This window comes from Pseudopipra pipra, chromosome 16 (genome assembly GCF_036250125.1).
Source record: "Pseudopipra pipra isolate bDixPip1 chromosome 16, bDixPip1.hap1, whole genome shotgun sequence".
Taxonomy (NCBI): Eukaryota; Metazoa; Chordata; class Aves; order Passeriformes; family Pipridae; genus Pseudopipra; species Pseudopipra pipra.
The window spans coordinates 3140116-3159696 of NC_087564.1; the positions used below are offsets into that span (position 1 = coordinate 3140116).

At 41.9% G+C, this 19581-nt stretch overlaps 2 protein-coding genes across 11 annotated transcripts in view; one reads left to right on the forward strand and one right to left on the reverse strand.

Moving 5' to 3' along the window:
* GTF3C1 (general transcription factor IIIC subunit 1) overlaps nt 1–325 on the reverse strand; it is a 39948-nt gene extending 39623 nt beyond the window's left edge. For both annotated transcript variants that reach the window (XM_064672682.1, XM_064672681.1), the window contains exon 1: nt 79–325. In XM_064672682.1, coding sequence (XP_064528752.1) covers nt 79–308 — 230 coding nt within the window. In that variant the 5' untranslated portion in view covers nt 309–325. The remainder of the gene's footprint in view (nt 1–78) is intronic.
* An 88-nt stretch (nt 326–413) lies between these two features.
* KATNIP (katanin interacting protein) overlaps nt 414–19581 on the forward strand; it is a 56918-nt gene continuing 37750 nt past the window's right edge. For 3 of the 9 annotated variants that reach the window (XM_064672684.1, XM_064672693.1, XM_064672692.1), the window contains exons 1-11: nt 434–586; nt 1617–1692; nt 3313–3482; nt 7966–8048; nt 9708–9842; nt 11841–12102; nt 13361–13510; nt 15582–15736; nt 16765–16874; nt 17289–17403; nt 17776–17982. In XM_064672684.1, the coding sequence (XP_064528754.1) occupies nt 1631–1692; nt 3313–3482; nt 7966–8048; nt 9708–9842; nt 11841–12102; nt 13361–13510; nt 15582–15736; nt 16765–16874; nt 17289–17403; nt 17776–17982 (1449 nt within the window). In that variant the 5' untranslated portion in view covers nt 434–586; nt 1617–1630. Of the gene's footprint in view, nt 587–1616; nt 1693–3312; nt 3483–7965; nt 8049–9707; nt 9843–11840; nt 12103–13360; nt 13511–15581; nt 15737–16764; nt 16875–17288; nt 17404–17775; nt 17983–19581 lie in introns of all 9 variants that reach the window. The other 6 variants (XM_064672686.1, XM_064672685.1, XM_064672689.1 and 3 more) reach the window with 6 other exon arrangements.

Below are 19581 nucleotides of genomic sequence, written 5' to 3' on the forward strand. Positions count from 1 at the left end.
GCCTGTGCGAGCAGTGGCGAGGGGCCAGCCCGGCACCCAGGCCCGGGCTCCCCCGGCTCGGGGCTCCCGTGCCCTCACCCGTCGTGCAGGCGGAGCGGCGGCCGCGGCCGGGGCAGGCGGTAGAAGCGCAGGTCGGGCTGGGCGCTGAGCGCGGCCCAGAGCAGCTGCTGCGTGTCGGGCTCCAGCGGCAGCGGGAAGGGCGGCGAGCGGGCGGCCAGGCGGTGCCAGAGCGCGGCCGGGGTGATGCCGTCCAGCCCCTCCAGGGCCACCTCGTCCAGCAGCGCCCACAGCGCCTCCATGGCCTCCATCCCCCCCCGCCGCCGCTTCCGGGCCCGGCGCGCAGGAACTGACGGCGGCGGCGCGACCGTCACCGGGGAAACCGAGCAACAGGAGCGGCCGAGCCCCGGCGGGACGGGGCTGTGCCCGGGTCAGTGTCTGTCCGGGGGCTCGTCCTGGGGGCTCTGTCCATCCGGAGCCCGTGCCCGTCCGGGGGCTCTCCTCCGGTGTCCGTGTCTGTCCAGGGGTGCGTGTCCTTCGGAAGACTCTGCCCCGCGTGGTCCATCTCGGTCCGGGGGCTCTGTCCAGGGTCAGTGTCCATCGGGGGGCTGTGCCTGGGGCCAGTGCCCATCCTGGGGCTGTGTCCGTCCGAGGGTTCTGCTCTGGGGTCAGTGTCCGTTCGGGGGCTTTGTCCCTCCGGGGGCTTTGCTCCGAGGCTGTGCCCCGGTGCCCGTGTCCGTCCGGGAGTTCGTGTCCGTCTGGAGACCCCCGGCTGGTCAGTGTCGGTCCCGGGGCTCTGCCCGGGGATCAGTGTCCATCCAGGGTCCGTGTGAGTCCCGGGGCTCTGCCCGGGGATCAGTGTCCATCCAGGGTCCTTGTGGGTCCCGGGGCTCTGCCCGGGGATCAGTGTCCATCCAGGGTCCGTGTCGGTCCCGGGGCTGTGCCTGCGGCTCCCCCTCCGCTGCAGAGCCCAGCGGGGTCGGTCCCGAGCCCGTCGGGGGGTCTCGGCCCCAGATACCCCGCGGTCGGTAAAAGACAAAGTACGGGGATCCTTTGTTTGGATGTGTTGGTGTCACATTTTAACTTGCTGAGTGCGTGAGAGAACGCCCCAGCTCAACTCGCGGCAGCGGCTCTGGGACGCTTGGTGGGGATGGCTGGAAAGGGGCATGTTTCCTGAAAGGGGAGGTAAAATTTTTAATTAGGCACTTTGAAAGTACACAGCCTCTGCAGCGAGTAAGCTGTAGAATTAACTCACCTCGTGAGCAGTACCAGTGCAGGGAGATCACCCCACAGCTGGACACTGAGGAAGCTTCAGCCTGTGCCCCAGGGTTGACTTGCTCATCAGGTCTTGGGTTATAAACTCATTATATAGCATATGCCTTCCACTCTTAGTATTTTTAGGTTCTTCAGGAGCTTGTGAAGTGAAGGGTTCTGAAAAATAGGTAAAAACAACTACAGTTTCCTCTGTTCTTCAGGAGCTTTATTTGCTGCACTGACAGGTTTATGCCTTGTTGAAGGAGGAACATTTTTCAGGTTATACATTCTCATCTATTGAGGGTGCAAGACCAGTGGTACTCCATAACAAATCATTCAGCCTGACAATTATATTCTTATTTCAGCTTTATATTAAGACATGGTTACTGACTTTGATGAAAAACATGACGAATACTTAATATCCCTTCAGCAGAGAAACAGGTAAGACACACATTTGTTACCCCCATTGGGTGTGAAATACGTGTTCTATTCTGTCAAATACCAGCAGTTGTGGTGCAAAGTCTGACTTGCTGTGCTTCAAAGCATTCAGGTGTTTCTCTCTTCTCTTTGTTTGCTAAACACATCAAAGTTCTTACTTCTAGAGGAGACCATGATGTTTCTTCAGCATTTAAAGTATAAATACATTTAGTAATAAAATAGTTTGCTGGCTGACAGGGAAGATTTTTGTTTGTAGAGCAAAACCTTGTAGATTTAGAGGTAACTGGCAGCTCATGATGTGTGAGGATATAGTTATGAGGAAAGGTTTTTATGTTGTCAGGAATACAGAAAAGTGGGAGATGAGGACATCCAGGTTGCTTTTGCAAACTTCAGTGTCTTTCAGACAAGTTTCAAACATTTCTTTTACTGTTTGTTCTTATGTACCTTCCTGTCAATGTACCCTGGACAGATGAACTTAATTCAGAAGGGCCTGCAAAACTTTCTTATTGGATTCCCTCCTTTACCACAAGCCATAAGGCTTTTACTCAAATTCTGTGACAAACTGGTTCAGTGAAAAGACAAAAAAAACTTAGAAAGCCACAGTTATGCTAAAAAAAAAAAAATCCCATTTTTGTGAGCACGGGTTTCTTTTGTGTACAGTATCCCGAGTCAGTTTTTGAAGAGAATAAAACCAGTCTATTTAATGATTGAAACAACCTGCATCCTCAGTATCAGAGCTCTAATTCTGGATTATGAATTACAGTACAACAAGCAGGTGTTGTACCTTGCACTGCAGGTATGCTGGGGGCATTTGGTGTTGGACACATCTGACAGTTTGGGGTAGTGGGGCTGCAGGGCTGCCTGTGTGGGAGCAGGTCAGGCTCCTGCTGCATCCAAAACTAACAGAAACAGCCCAACTTTGCCACAACTTCACCAGGCAGAGAAGCCTGGGGTGGGTGTAAGAGAGTGGTGGCTGCAGGGGATGGGGGGCTGTGCAGGGGCAGGTGCAAATTGTCACCCACAGGATCCCAACCTCCTGGCCTGCATGTCACCTCACCAAAGGACCTAGGATGGACTGGGTATAAGCCCAGGAGAGAAGATGAGACTTGGAAGAGGGAGGGTAGGTGTTTCACTGAAATTGAGCCCAGGGGAAGGGCATTTTTTAAATGTTATTTTACCCAGCCTTCAATTTTCTGGTATCTCTAAGTGCACTATTGACTGGGGGCTTTTTACCTCAAGTTTCAAAAAACAAACAATATTTTTCTTTTTTTTTTTTTCTTGAAAAGACTTCAACCATTTTTTTCAAGCTTTTTGGAAATTCTAAGTAAAACTCTGAAAAATTCTTAAGAAGAAAGGTTAAATATGCCAAATACCAATTGGAAAAAATAATGTGAAGTGAGAAACATCGTGGAAAAAATGTCAGAAGGGAGAGGCTCGGTCAAACTTCATTTTGTCACAGTGTTACAGAACAGGAACAGATCCTGGAAGCTATTCTTAAAAGTGTTGTTTGAACTGTGAACATATTTTTCACCTCTGTGACGTGGTGTGTTGTTGTGTTTATTGCTGATCTGACCGTCTGTACGTGCACAGCCTAAGGATGAATTATTGTCCTTTCTGCTCCAGGTTACTGGAACGGTTAAAGAGAAAAGATCCTGTGCAGATCAGGCTGGAGCAGCTGGAACAAGGCTTTTCTCTCTATGTGAATGGAGCTAATTCAGAGCTGAGAAGCCACCGCCGAAAAACCAACTCCCACGGCTGCCTTAAAAACGAGACAAAGGCCTCCAGGACAAATGGTGAGTTCCGTGGGAGCCTGGCAGAGAGTGCAGGTAGAACTGTTTGAAAACTGCACTCACTGGAGCTGTAATTCAGTTGATGAAGTCACTGGCCTGGCTGTGATAAAGAGGCAGCACCATTTGAGCTTGGAATGAAACTCCATGGGACTCTTTCATCCGAGTGCTTAAGCTGGTTGTGTGTAAGGAACAGTCTCAGCAACACCCTGTCAGTTTTTCAGTTGATCCCTGACTAATTCCAAGGTTTAACTTCCCCTCCTCTTCATTTGTTAAACAGCTCTAACTAAAACTAGAAGATTAGAAGTGTATAGAAATTGTCAGTGTAAAATAATGGTGTATCTTTGTCTGAGACATAACACCATTAATAGGATTTAAAATCTGATGGACTTCAATGTTATCTTAAGTCTGGTGTCCTGAGGACAAATGACATTTGATGACATAGACTGTAATCAAATTATGACCAGTAATAGCTACATTAAGCTCATAAATGATACTTAAGCTATAATAGTTGTCTTAAAAAGGCAGCTAATCTTTATTTAAATATTTGAAGTAAAGAAAATCTACCATTTTCTCCCAGTGATTAGTTGGCTTTATCTAAAAATGGGTATTTTGTTTCTAATTTAAGTCTGTCTGTCATTGAGAGCAGTGTAGTGACAGGAATAATTTTGCATGCATGAAGGTATAAAATATGAGCTTACTGGCCTTCTAATCTATTTAGCATAATGAAAAGAAAGTTGATTTTACTAAATCCTTGTGTAAAGCAGTTTACCAGGCTTAGTCAGTTATATTTACCTTACTACAACCTGTCCCAGAGGGTGTTTTTAATCTGTTGCTGTGTAGATGGTCTGCTTAAGCTTTATTTTCACCTAAAAGTGAAGACAAGGAGTTAAAAAAGTTACTTAATTTGATAATTTATTATGATTGAAAGTTTATTAATCTCAACAATACTGGAAACTAACTTTTCCTTCAATAACCATGACTCTAACTTAATTTCTCTTTTATTTTGTTTTCCTGCCACACTGGGCACATACTACTTGTATTCAAGTTTAAGTGTGTTCAGCTTAGCTGTGAAACCTCGTGTGTAGTGATGGAAAAAGGTTCATGCTCTTGGATATTGGAAAATGAAGGAAATTTTGTGCCTTGTCACTCTGGGATAATACACTTTGAGGGAGCAAAGCAACACCTTTGGCTTTTTGATCCAGAACTTGTGCAGGGATATTGTGGCAGCAGCTGCAATTGAACTCAGTCAAATTTCCTCTCAGAGTTCTGCTGTGCAGTTGTTATCTCTGAGCTGATCCAAAGTTCATTATTTTTATGGTCACTTGATGCTGTTTGATTCAGTTAAGGTAGAATACTTGTCTTAGGGACCTTTAAAGACTTCAGTTGCAGTCTCTGTTCCTTTCCTCAGCTCCATCAACTTAGAGATTGTGGCATTATCTCTGCAGAAGACAACTCAGTGCTGTTTCTTCCAGTGTTGATGTTTTAAACACACGAAGCTGCAATGGAAGATGTCAACTGAATCATCATCCTGTCGTTTTTCTTCTTCCATTTCATTTTGCCACTGGAGTCCAGAGGGGGAATTATTGTGACCTATATAAGCTTCTTGCCTGGGAATTCTGCTTTAGCAATTTTGTGGTCTCTTTCATTTCTAGGCATTTTTCTCAATGATTGAGTATGATTTTACTTACAGAAATGATTCCTAGCTGAGATGCAGCACGGAGTTTTCTTCCCTTTCTGTCTCTCATGAGAGTTATTGCATCATTCATTTCTTCTAAAACATCCATCTGTAGGATTAGTCTTCACTGAAAAATTAGGAATATGTGATACTTAATAATCCAGAACAGGCACAAATCCCTCTTTCTGGTTCCTAAAAGTGTCAACATAAATCTACTTGTCAGGACTATTTTCTTTGTCTGTGTTCCCTTGGAGTAAATAATGATAATAGTGATTGATAAACTTTTATGCTTAGGATTGGTAAATGAATTAAAGTAAATGATGGGCTTGTGGTGAAGCTGAGCTCTAGGTGTCCTGTCATTTCTTTGGGTCTATAACCCACACATAGTTTCACAACTATGTTTGTACTGCCAATGAATGCCTGTGTGGTCACAAAGTTGTGGTTTAAGGGTAGCATGGGGTCTCCTTTGATTATGACTAATATTTTGATGATGTACTGCTGAGTTCTTGCCTCCTGGAATAGGCACTGTCAGCTCAAGTCTCCAAGGGAATGATACCAATGATACCTATTCCGTGTGCCAGAGCAGGTGGTGGTTGGTGTTCAGATTCCATCCCACCCCAAGAAGGATGTTTTTGTTCTAAAGTAATGTTTGTTGCACAGATGACTTGCTCAGCTCCATCAGCCTCTGCCTGGGGTTTGAATTACTGTTTTTCCTGGTTTATAGAGACCTGGTCACGTGAATCCATCACTAAGAATCATAGAATCACAGAATGGTTTGGGTTAAAAGGGACCTTAAAGCCCATCCCATTCCACCCCCTGCCGTGGGCAGGGACACCTTCCACTATCCCAGGTTGCTCCAAGCCCCCTCCAACCTGGCCTGGAACACTTCCAGGGATGGGGCAGCCACAGCTTCTCTGGGCAACCTGTGCCAGGACCTCCCCACCCTCACAGCCAAGAATTCCTTCCTAATACCTGATGTAACCCTACTCTCAGTTTGAAGCCATTCTCCCATGTCCTGTCATTGCATTGTCTCGTCAATAGTTTCTCCAAATACTCAAACAATTCTGAGAACCAAATACTCAGCAGTGGTAGCACAAGTCCTACCCTGTCCCCTTTTCCTACTTACATATGTAGGATACATGAGTGACTTCTGGGCAGTTGCTTGGAAGAGATGGATTGCTCAGGGAGTGAAAGATGCTTCCAGTTCTGTCCCAAAGCAGTGACTGAGTCTGACCACCCTTTTAGCATTGTAACCTCAGGGCAATTCACTCAGTGTCAGAAGAGCCCTGAAGCAATCAGCACCGATGCTAATTAATAACTGCAGAGTATTTCTGGAGGTACTTAGGAATAGCTTAATGGAGTAGCAGGAGCTCTACTTCCTTTTCCCCTCTGTTCTTAGTCCTGTTTTGGGCCTATGAGACAAATACCTTGCACTGAAGCAATAGAACAACATCCTGTTCTTGCTCTGTAATGTTATTTATGATCAGTGCAAATTGACATAAGCATACACTGTTCCCCCAAGAATGGTCCTACCCCGTTCCTGTTTCCTCCTATCTGCTCGTACCAGCATTTGTGCAATCTCCTGGTGAACCAGATTGCACAAGTGGCTGTAATTAAAATGAATCTTTTTTGGTTTTTTGCAGTCAAAACTTGCCCACATCAGTTCTCTGTTGTCCAACCCAAAAAAGCAAATGTGTTATTGAGAGCTGTAATGAGCAACCTGATCTAATTTTGAAGTAAGCCCTCCTCTGAATGGAAAGCTGGACTAGGTGACCCTAGAGGTTCCTTCCAAACTAAATCTTTCTGTGATTCTATGACCTCTGTAGGACAATTGGTTCTTTTATTGGTAGTGCCAGTTGCTGCTGGCTTAGGGTGACCATTAAAATTATGGCTGAAAGAAAAAAGGTTTTGCATCAGCTGTTTTTCTCCACTGAGAAGAAATGGAAGCTGTAAATCTGTCTTGGACACAGGAAATGAGATGCCTTTATTTAGGATGCTACTGAGAGTGTTGGTGATGCCCTTATTCCATTGGGGATGCTGATGTGACCTGCAAGATGTTTGTCTCTTTGTCTCAATCAAAGCACTGTTCCACTGTAAGCTGGGGGCATGTCCAGCACAGGAACCCTTGACCATACAGAGATTTTTTGCAGAAGTTCCAGCACCAACTCTTCCTTGCCTTAGAAATGAAGGCTAATTGTTGTTTGTCCTTCATTTATGGCTTGTACATGAAGAATTCTTCCCTGCACAGTGTGTTAAATAACTTATACATTCTGTTTAATCTGCCAATATCTCATGTTGCTTTAATTTGAGAGTAAATGCACACAGTTCCTTTGTAAACCCAGCACATCACCTGTTGTTCACCAGAACCCTGTCTGTCAGAGCCTGCCTTTGCTAGTAGGGGTTCTGGGCTCAGTTGTCTTCCTAAGACAGCTTATTGTGTACCCAGCTGGGGGTTAGAATGATGTGCATCCCTGTTCTAAAATATATTTCTAGACTTTCTAGACAGAAAAAGTGATGCTTCACCTGCTGTTAAGCTGATGTATCTTTAAAGAGTTTGTTCTCTTGAATACACAGGGTGATGATTGTCCCTGAAGAGATTCCAAGCTCCTACTCCCAATATACAACTGGCCAGGATCTGAAATGGAATGATGTCTCTGTTGCTGATACCATTCACATCTCAAACACTTGCTCCTCTGTCCTCATCTGGAAAAAAACCCCAACATAAACCCCAAACCAAAATGTGAACTAAGGTGTATATTGTCACATATTGTATTTCTGTTTTCTAATCTTTGTCTTTGTGTTCTGAAAAAGCAGCCCAGCTAGGGGAGAGGGAGTTGCCAGAACACAGCACACAGACTGCACCCACCAAGATCCAACGCAGGAATTGGCTCCAGGTAAGAAGCAGTTGGAAAGAATGGGTGTTTGAACTCATCATTAGGTTGTGAATAATTTCAGGAGAAATCATTTGCAACTTGTAGATAGATGGGACTCCCATAGAATCTCAGTCTTGGCTTGGTGGGGTGCTGAGTGACAATGTGAAATAATTATGTGGCCAGTTTTGTGTCTACTTTGAAGCCTGAAGAGGCAAATCTCACTGAAAGGGTCTGGTTTCAGTGACATCTGTCACAGAAGCTTTTGTGGCTTGGACATGATTGACTCAATGTGTCCTCCAGCAGAACAGCTGTTGCTGGACATCTCTGATGGCAGCCTAGAGAATTTATCCAGTGCAAAGGATGGAGAAACACATTTTTGAGAGACATCCCTGCCTGTCACTGGTGTTCTCCACACTGCAATAGGGTTGAGAGACACAAAAGTGTAATTTGCATAGCTTGAGTTGTAATTTGTGACAGATTCCTGTAGATCATAAGAAAGGAAAATGCACAAAGATGAAAAAATATCCTATATATAAGAAATTTGGAGCCATTAGTTACATAGTTGTTGGTTCAGTGGAGAAGCATCAATGGTCTTCTTTTGACCTAAAGAAGGATTTGAGTTAACCTGTCAAGGAGTGTGGCTTAATTAACAGAACAAATGGGAATTCTGAACAATGGAGACATGTCACCCAGATAATTACTCTACTTGATTAGCAGTTGGCCTGGCTGTCCAGTGGCTGGGGATCAGGGCCTGTGTCACTGTGGATCAAGTGTTCATGCCATGCAGGTTTGCTTTTCTTCCAGCCAATATTGCACATTCGAGCTTTTAGGCTGCATTACTTTATTTACCACCCTTACTGCTTCAAAGTTGAGTTTAATTAATTTTCTCAGCTGCTATTACTCCCAGTAGATCACTGCTTACACACTGGCCTGCCAGGACTTGTTTGCTAAATTTGCCACATGTGTAGCAAGTCATAACCTGTGTCATTCCAGTGAAGAAGGAGGCACATCCTCTGACTGGATTGGAAAGTGAGCCAAATGTAGGCAGCTATACTGAAAACTGGCCACTACTTGGGACTAGCTTAGGATGATACCTTAAGTCTTTTATCCAGTTGGATGGGAAGATAGCAGTTATCCTAATGAACAACTGGAATTATTTAGCTAAGGAAATATGCAACCACTGAGTAAGATGGAGGTTGTGCTATTCAGCAGTTTACTTTCCCAGTGATTTTCCCTGTGGGTTTTTTGGATAGCTGGAGGACCCAGCAGTTCATGTCCAAAACTGCCAAACTTGGGCTGTGCTAAGGTGTGTTCTGAGGAGGGAGGATAGACCTTGCTGAAAGAACTCAGACTGTCAAAAGCCAGGTTGCCTTAGGATATTCCCTCTGGGACATCTCTGCTCCTGGCACTTACAGAATTGTAGGGGAGTGTGTGAACAGCAGATAATGAGGTTTAATATCACTACACAGGCTTCTGTGTCACTTTGCCTTTAACGAGACTGTCCTTTGACCGGGGTGGTTAAACCATAATTTAGAGGCCCAAAGGTGAACTCAGGGAGGACTGAAACCTTCTCTGGAACAAAGGGGAAAAGCAGTGCTTGATGTAGACATTGTTATGTAAAATGTGATGATTATTCTAGCACCAAAGACATCTAGTTTCTTTGAATGCTTCTTTTAACAGAAAACTGTGGCAATTAAAACAGAAAAAGGGGGTAAACTCTACATTAAACCATCTCTTCAGTACTCTGAGGATTTTGAACCTTATGAAAGCTTGACCTTGGAGACAAATGGTGATGATCCTCTCCATTACTCCCAGGTACAATTGGCAGTTGCCTTCTATTCTGTTCTATTATTCATGGTAGTGTCATTTGAAATGTGAAAGGGCCCAGGGGTCAGTCTTGGCTGGTGTGCAAACCCAGAATATAGTGGTTCCTTCATTAGGTGATTCTGCATTGTTGAGATGTGACATAAAGAAGGAAAAAATGAAAAGTAAAGCTTCTTTTGAAAATCTGGCCTCAGTCAGCAGCACTGCAAAGCATTAAGTCCTGTTTTAAAGAGGTAGAATATTGTCTCTGTTGGATTGAATCAAGCTGTTCCTGCAAGGAGCCTCTTTCACTTCATGGCTGTCCACATGAACATCACTCTTGGCTGTCAAGTTAGAGAAGGCTGAAACAACAACTTTTTCTGGGTTTAGGTTAGTTTTTGAGTAATCATGCTAAAATTGTTGCATATAATTGTTTTATCTAACAAAAATCAGACTAAAGTTTTAAAAATATTCAAATCAATACAGTCGCTTTCCATCAAGGCTTGTTTTTGTATGGACTGTGCAGCCTTCTCTCTGATTACTAATTGCAGTTTGTTCTGGCACACCTCATGAATGTCCTGTCCTTAAAAAAGATGAATAAATGAACAAAAATTTATGGATGTTTTTCTGCTTAACCAATTAATGACACCAGTAAAGCTGTTGTGGGTAGTGGAGTAGCATCTATCTGTGAAACTGTCTGCAGATCTTATCACTGACATCAGACAAAATTCCCAAGCATATTTTCCTAGCTTGCACCTGTCTCTCTTTCCTATATTGCTCTTGAGTTTATGATTATTTTTTGCTCTACAAACTGGTGACTTGTTTACAGTGGTGTATATTTATAATCTTTAATAATTTTAAACCAAACCCCCCACTTTTCTTTTTATTCCAGATGGAAATACTTTTTGGTTTTCCTGAAGCTATAATGTGTTTTCTTGAATGTCTTGGTACAATGCAGATGCATGAGGTTTCAAACTAAAAGAAAGCCTGTACCATTTCCTGTCAAATACCTAGAAATATTAGTCTAGACTGTCATAAAGACATGCTCCATATCAAGGCTCAGGTTGCTTATAAACCCTCTTTTGAACCTAACTTTGCCTCTCTTTGTAATATGCATCCTGTCAACATGGATTTCCTAACAAGTGTAATCTGTAGCAGCTCAAAGCTTTCATTGCAAACTGAACATACACTGTCACAGTTCATTTGTACCTGAAGTGGCTTCAGGTTTTCATTTTATGTAGTTTGCTTACCTATATTTATCTCAAAACTCTAATATCAACAAAACAGGGGGGGGAAAAGCATTTAAGAGATGCAAGGTCTTTTCCTTTTGCTTTCATAAAAGCACACAGCTCTCCAGCATCATCTGTGCTGTTTGTGGCATATAATGAGAGAGGCAGGGCAATTTTTTCCACATCAAATTTCAAAATAGATTAATTTTTGCATAAAATCCTGTTACAGTGTGTCCACTTCAAAAAAATCTGTGCAAACCGGGAGCTTAACCCATTAGACCACAACTCTTTTCCACTGGTTTTTGAAGTACAGATGTGTAGAAGGCAGGACTGTTATCATCTAGCCAAGTACTTATAAAGAATTTGATATTACATGATATTGGCAGTCTTGTCAAGGCATTTGGAAATTCTGGATTGCAGCTACTCTTCAAATAGAAAGAGACTGGACAAATATATGCCCTTGCCCCCTCCATTACTCACCTCCTGCTTGTAACTTATTCCTAAAAAATTGGTTTTGCACGTAAAAACTCCTTGGCCTACAGAATGTTCCTGCAAGGATACTGATGAGGAGGGACAAAGGAGTTGTAGGATGAGTTTTCTTTACAAACCTTATCAAAGGAGTGAAGACACAACCTAGGAATATGAATATTTTTAGCTGCATCGTGGCTTTGAGTTCATGAGGACATTTTTTTTTTCTCTTGGGTAGGAAGAGGCAGCCACACTGGTTTATTTTAAAATACACATTTGAGCTTTTCTGACAGATCTGTTCTTATTGCACCAGGAATTGAGGAGCAGCTTGCAACACAGTGTAGAAGAGGAAGGGATGGAAGAAGACTCTCTTAGTGATGACTCTGACTCTGTTGAAGAGGATGTATTTTCAGAGCCATCTCCCACTGAGGAAGACATTTCAAGCTTTGAAGACCTTCATTTCCATGGCAGTAGGTCACTGCAGAAAGAGGTTTCTGAGCATCAGGATGTCGGGAGGTGCTCTGGCCTTGATTGTGGTGCCCTCACTGTGCTGGAGTCCAACCAGGATCAGAGCAGTGAGTCTCTGTGTGCTCTACCCTGCTACAGTACTGCAATAATGAGTCTTTGAGAGCAGTGCTTTTAAGGGAATGGCTGGTTAATCATTGGGGGTTACTCCATACTCTCATTTTAATCTGCTGATTTGGAAGATTTGCATCTTCTTGCTACTTTATTAAGAATTTTTTTTTCAAACACGAAGATGTAACCCTAGTTAATGCCCTGCATCACCAGGTCTAGACACTTGAACAAATATTGTCTCAGATTGTCTGTGGGATTTCTCAAGAAATTACTGTGTTTTTAATAGGTTTTTGAACTGTTTTTGCAGTAATTCAGGCAGCCAAACCTTCCCAGTCTCAACTTTATTTCACATCCTGAGTGCTGGATACTTGTTGTTATAGTGTGTGCTATTTATCCTTGGTAAATGATATGAGCCACTACTTTTTGTGTCCTTTGGAGACCTCAATGTCCAAACCCACAACCAGTCAGTAGGTCTCTAAGGTATTTAGCTTGTCAAAGGTGAAGAGTTCAGGCAGAAACCAGACCTAGACTTACATTCACTATTTCTCAAAATTCCCTCCCACTCATTTCAGGTTCAGTAATTGGTTTTGGTTGTTGGTTTTGTTTATTCTTTCTTTTCCTCATTCATAATTAATTGCATAAACCAAGAGGAACGATCTTTGAATAAATTGAGCAGAGGATTGTTCCTCTCATTAGCATTGATGTGAGTGGAGTGTGAATGGGGAGGGGGCAGAGGAAGAGACAGGAACAAAGGATGGAGCTGCAGTGAGAACAAGATCTTTGGGAGAGTACATGATTTTTTGTCTAGAGAAAGGTTTCAAACCTGTAAACAATGGAGGCATTAATAATTCTCAAATAAAAAAGGGAAGAAGTACTTAGATGAACTACATCAGGCAACCCTCTAAATAAGACAAGATTTAGTCAGTGTTTTAAGAATTTATTTTAGTGTAATGTGTTAACAAGTGACTTAGGAGTTCATTTTTATTTTGGCTTTTCTTGACAGTAATGCAGGTAAATACCTGGTAGAGATGAGATCTATTGGTACACTAGAATAATATTTTTATTTTGTTTCACTAAGTGCAAGCCATGCTTATGTGCTTCTGTATCAATAGAACAATATCAATGAGAGGCAGGGAGATTATCACTTTAACTGTGCCAACATAATTAAAGCAGTTAGGATCCAATGATTTTTTCCCAGGATGGCTGCTCCTAAGTAACTTCAAAGTTGATTATTTCTGTTTCCTTTTGATGTTGCAGAAGTGAAGCCAGTGCGAGTTCTGTCTGCCAAAAGGAAGGACAGTGCTGAATTGTACATTCCTGTCAGACCAGTCATGGTGAAAAACAAAGGCACTCGGCCACTCTCTGCTGAGTTCTTGCACCAGGAAAGACACGAAAAAATTTGTTCTAGTAAGAAATGAGAATATATGATGTCAATAAGGAGAGTTTTCATGCTTTTTCCGCCTCTGGCTCAGATGCAATTTCAGCACATATCTGTCATTATGTGGTTTTTCTTTTAGCTGTCCCTCTCCTGCCTTTTTTTAGTTGTTTTTAACAACTCGAGTGTTTTCACTTCAGTAAAATTGTGAGAAGATCCAGCGCCTGCAGACTTTAGTCTTCTGTATCTTTACTATCTTCCTTCTCTTTTTGTTTCCACAGTGTAAGACTTTTTGCCTCTGCCTTTCAGTCCTTGCACTTGATCTGTGTTTTCCACTTTCCTCATGGAGATCTATTCCCTTTGGTATTAATGGAAGTGTGTCTTCTCTAGATCAGCAATTGATGCTTTGGTGGAAGATCTTAACATGATGTGTTTATAGCAATAAAAATGGCATGTTTTTTCCACGAGAATAAAGGCATAACTTTCAGCAGAACAGCACAACAAAACAGCTCTGTTGCTGCTTGGGACTGTACTGGAATTACACCTTGAACACTGGAGATCAGTCTCCAATGCTGAGTAGATATGCCAGTATCTAGGACCATTCTGGAAAATATTTTTCCTGGACTGAAGAACAACATTTTGCAGGCACTGCTGCTTATCCTAAAAATCTGCTGCTAAAATGTGGCCTTTACCTAGGGAAAAAAAACCAACAACACACAGCAAACCCCAAAACTAGGGCTGAAATCATGACTGCAGCTGTATTTCAGTGCAATCCTAAACAAGTCTGATGAGTTTTGAAAGGTCTGAGATGAAGTTTTCAGACATGCCTTACTTTGTGGTTCAGATGCTCTTTTCAAAAGAGCAAAATCCACTCATGTCCCAAGAAAGCAATAAGGCTAATGGTTTTGAGAAGTCCAAATATTAGTTTCTTAATTGGCAGAAAACCAAATGGAGGAAAAGAAGCTAATTCTTTTTGGCTTCAGAATAAATCCCCTTTGTAGCTTCTGAGACCCTCACCCACCATCTGTCTGAGCAGATGCTTGCTTTGACTGCTTCCCAAAGATGTGTGCAGCATTTCCTCAGGTTATAATAGTGCTTGTTGGAACTGTTTCTGCCCAACTATCACATTAAAGCTCTAATTTCATTTCAGGGGGATGATATAGTACAGAAAAGTAAACAGGACTTTATCCTGTCCCTATTTTTGCAAAGATGGATTAATGCTCGTTGAAAGGTTTCGTGTGTGAATGTGTAAGGAGTGTGAATGCATGCAAATCTCAGCTCAGTTTTGATTTCTTGTCTTTCAGGGTAGACTTCATGTTACTTGCATCCACTGCACTGTACTCTCCTGCTTAGTAAACCTCCCTGCAGCATTGTGAGCTCTCTGAAATATCAATCTGTTCTTCAATATTTCCACTCAATCTAAATGTCTTTACAACTTCAGTCTCTTTTCTTCCCTTGACTTTCAAAGTCCTCAGCTATAACCACTGTGCTTCTCTTTTGAATATAACCACTGTGCTTCTCTCTTAGTGCAATCTCAGATCATCTGTTGTTAAATTTTATTTCCTTTCTTTTAAACCTGTTTATAGGCTGTGATGTTTCTATTTCTCCTTGAAGTTTGGGAAGATTGGGATGTGTATGGGCATTGTGATGACTACTTAAGTGATAAGGTGACTTATTCTGTCTTGCAGATAGCAAGTCCTGGCTCCCCTTGTTTTGCTGGAAGACTCTGGGGATTCCTCCAAAATAGCTGAACACCCCAGTTACACTGCAAAATCCTGCTGTGCTTAAATTATATATACTTCTCTTTCAGTGGACTATCACAAGGCAATTCCACTAAATACCAGAACAAAGCAATCCAAAACCATAAAAATGATGTTTCTCATTTGTCAGTTTTCCTCTTGTTACGATGCTGTTTTAACTGTTGTCTAAACTAGATGTGAATCTCAACATTAAACCAAAGTGGAGGAATTCAGCCTCACTTGGGATGGTTACTGCAAAGCCCTGTGTCAGTGACTGAACTGGATGTTTCAAATGGATGCTGCTGTGATGTTCCATACCTGTATGTCCAGACAGATAAATGTTTCTTCCCTCTCTTGGTGGCAGGACCCTTAAGTCGACCAGAGAGGTCACTGTCAGCAACTCGGAAGAACGTGTGCGAGAAGGATCCTGATCTCTCGGTTTCAGCTGTGGTTCAAGCCATGAAAACTGAGAATGAAGCCTTGCAGAGAGACCTACAAAGCTCCACAGGCCCTGAAAAGGTGTGGAAAATACCAGAGAGAGCTGTTTGATTGAGTAGCAACCCCCCATGAATTACAGTCTCTTATATGTTGTGTATGAATGGATGGTGATGCCTCTTAAGTGTAATTGAATTTGTATTATTCTTCCATAGGGTTGTTTTCTTTAATCTGCTTCCTCAGGATAGCATCCCACAGCTCTCTCTTGATTACAGGGATCACTGAGCAACTGATAGACCAGCAGTATGATGTGTCTATGCAGTCAAGTGCACAGCTGCAGGCCCAGTTGAGCCATTTTCATCCTGGAAGCTTCTTAAACAAGATAATGTGTGATTTCCGTACCAATAAATCCTACATTCCTGCAGGACTCATTAATGTGGGCACTCTTCCCTGTTAGTACAGTGTCATGTACACTGCTAGATCTTACTGAGGAGGAGCTGGTATGGGTTTTCTGTGTGTACATCTCTTATCTCCAACAACCATGTTTAAAAACAATTAAAAACTCATCTTAAAAACAAGAAGATCAATAAAAACTAGCAAAAATGTGCAGTACAGGCAGAGAAAGAGCATTGTAAGAAATTTAGCACGTTTCCTCTGTTTTCTTTTAGGTAGTCACTGATAGTTCTGAATTTAAAAAAAGAATTCTTTTTTTATTCTAATAAAACTAAGGGGTTTTGGGATTTAAAAGTGTTTATGATCCATTTTTGGAGAAGGAGAAAGTCAGTAGACCTGTGTCAAAAGTTTGGCCAACCCTGATTCTCACCAAATGTACAGAATGAGAATTTTTTACATATATATTATATATATATGTAAATATGTGAAAGTCCTCAGAATATGCTTTTATGTTACTTTTCTTCCATGTAGAAGATCAAGCTCCAAGCTCAGCTCTTTCATTGCTAATCAAGACCAATTCTGTTAAATGTGCTTTAACTCAGTACAGAGTTACAGATGAGCTGGGCCCAAACTCTTATTTATTCCAGAGATGCAGACTGATGCTCATTGGTATGTGGAGGACAATCTGAATGAAACATGTTCATCTTTTTCTTCCTTAGAAGAAATCTTCTGTTTCATCTCTTGTTTCCTCAATGACTGAACCTCCAGAAAAAAGCCAGACAAGGAGTGCAGTGACAAAAGCTGAGAGAATCTGTCCTTTTGGAAGCAGGTATATATATTTGCTTTAGGCTAACTTCCTTTTTTCTGAAGAGAGATTTTTCAGAATGCCACTACACCTGGTAATCTTCAAATCCCTCAGCAGTAGCAAGTAGTAGCAAATCAGGGAATCCAGCCTTGGGCCAGTCTCTGCAGAGCAGGGATCTGCCAACATCTTCCTTTGTTGTATTTATATAACCTGGGCATTGCTTTCTCAGAACCAGCTGTGAACTGGAGCCCAGTTTTTTAACCAAACCCTGTGTTTTTAAGATGGGATGCTGCAGCAGTTCTCATTCAGTGTGAGCCTACATGAGTTTTTCTGTGGGGTGTGTGAATTCATCTTATCATCTTTTCACACCAACTAAACTGTTTCTTAAAAATGCAGGAATTATGAGGAAGTAGCACATAAAAGAATATGTTCTTTCAGACAAAAGAAGAAACTTCTGAAAGTCTTTCTGGAGCATGAGAGCCATTCTGCCTGTGACAATGACAGATCCCTGGCTGATGACAAAGCTGAAGCAGATTCCATGTTGAGAGAGAAGGTTTGTGTGTATTTGCACCATAATTGATGCTTCCCAGAATTACTATAATAAAAGTACAGTGAATGATGTATATTCCACTGATTCTGCCCCATGTCAACTAATAAACCTATGGCAGAGTTTATCACTTCATCAGAATGACAAAGGAATCAGACAAGGAACAGGGAGCTGTTTTCTCTTTGGGCTTTTTGAGAAGGTTGGTGTGTGGCAGAATTGGTGGAACCCAGAATGAACTGAATGCCATCCAGATAGCCTTGACTTTGCAATCTTTCTCCTTCTGACCCATCAGCGTTGCAATCTTAACAGTGTTTGTTTTGTTCCACACTTTACTGTTTTGTCACTTGAGGTTTTTTACCATATTTCATTTTGGTCCAGGTGACAGCCAGCGTGGAAGTGCATGATGCCATTTATGTGACTATGGAACTGCTTTCCAACTGGGGAAATCCAGGAAACGTGGGCCTGAGCCAGGTGGAATTCTTTGATTTACACAACGAGAAGATCTTTGTGTCTCCCCATGATGTGGACATTCGAAATGCTGACAACCCAGGGGATTTGTGCTGCCTGGTCAATAAGAATTTAAATGTAAGACAGCCTAGCCCTGGATATTAAAATCTCTCATTATAATATAATACTCTATCACCAGGTTTTTTGTTCAGAAACATGATTGCATTTTGAACCTGACTGCATAACAACTGTGATAATTTAAAAGACTACAAATATTGCCTATTATTAACAAATCCAGCTTTCCTCAAGATGTTGGTATTCAGTTATAACTTTGCTTTAGAACAGTGTTTGATTAATTTGCCTGACTTGCTTAACTAAACAATTGGATGGAGGAAGCTTTAACTCTGCCTCCTTATATATTAACTCTGTGGCATTGTCTTGGGTAAAAGAACACATTCAGTTTTTAAGTTTTGTGCTGTAGAACGAGATCACAAAACTTTGAGAACAGTGAATTTCACTTTTTTAGAGTGTGTGTGCTGATAAACTGAAGTAATTCTTGTGGTCTCAAGGTATAAGAGCTTCACTGCTAATTTCTTTCAGATGTTTAATATGAATTTTATAGGAGAGTAGAAAGAGGGCAAATATGCAGTGTTTTGAAATTTAGTTGAAACTCAGTATGGAGTATTATTTCCAGACAAATATTTTTACTTGAAACATCTTTCTTACTGTCTCCTGAACACTGTAGTGTGGTGTCTAAATATCCACTCTCCTTTACAGGCTGTGTATCTGACACTCAGTAGTAGTAGTAGTGATTCTCAGACTCTCCAGCTAATTATAAATTATGTGGTAATATCTTCATTAAGCCATTATAAACCTGTTATTCTCAGCATTACTCATATATTTATATATCCCATTATTCTTAAGTAATGAGGTTTTACATTTCATTGATTAATATATTCCTTTGATTTGTGACACTGTAATCTCCTCTCTTGAAGCTGGAAGGGTATTGCATCCAAGATGCAATCTGGACAGGGAATACATTCTTAAGATTTGGGAATGGGATAACTGAACTGCAAGTTCCTTCAGAAGTCAGACAGCATTTCCAGTTTGTGTACATTTCAGGAGAGCTTTTGGGTGCATTAGAAAACCCAATAAATTAATCAATCTCCAAGCAACTAATATTTTCAACAGAATGAAAACTTGACATAAAAACTTATTACTGGAAAACTCCCTTTACCATGCTTAAAACACTTCCATCTTTGTTCATTTAGGTGTACATTTGTCTTTGAGAATAGACAATAGATTGTCTTACTGAACATCAGGGATTTTATTTTATTAGTTTATTTATTACCATTGCAGACTTTTAAGAAGAGCACTTGAATTGCCTCCTTCCTTGTACTTTGTGATATACTATAAAAGAACAAAAAGCCTGGCAGAACATCAGGTGCTCTCTCCTAACTCGATTTAGATTAGAGATAAGGAAGAAATAGGGTGAGGGTGGGGAGGCCCTGGCACAGGTTGCCCAGAGAAGCTGTGGCTGCCCCATCCCTGGAAGTGTTCCAGGCCAGGTTGGAGGGGGCTTGGAGTAACCTGGGCTAGTGGAAGGTGTCCCTGCCCATGGCAGGGGGTGGAACAAGGTGATCTTTAAGATCCCTTCAAACCCAAACCATTCTGGGATTCTGTGATAATGCTCGATAAGACATAGATTAGGTATTGCATTGAAATTGTCCTCTGTAA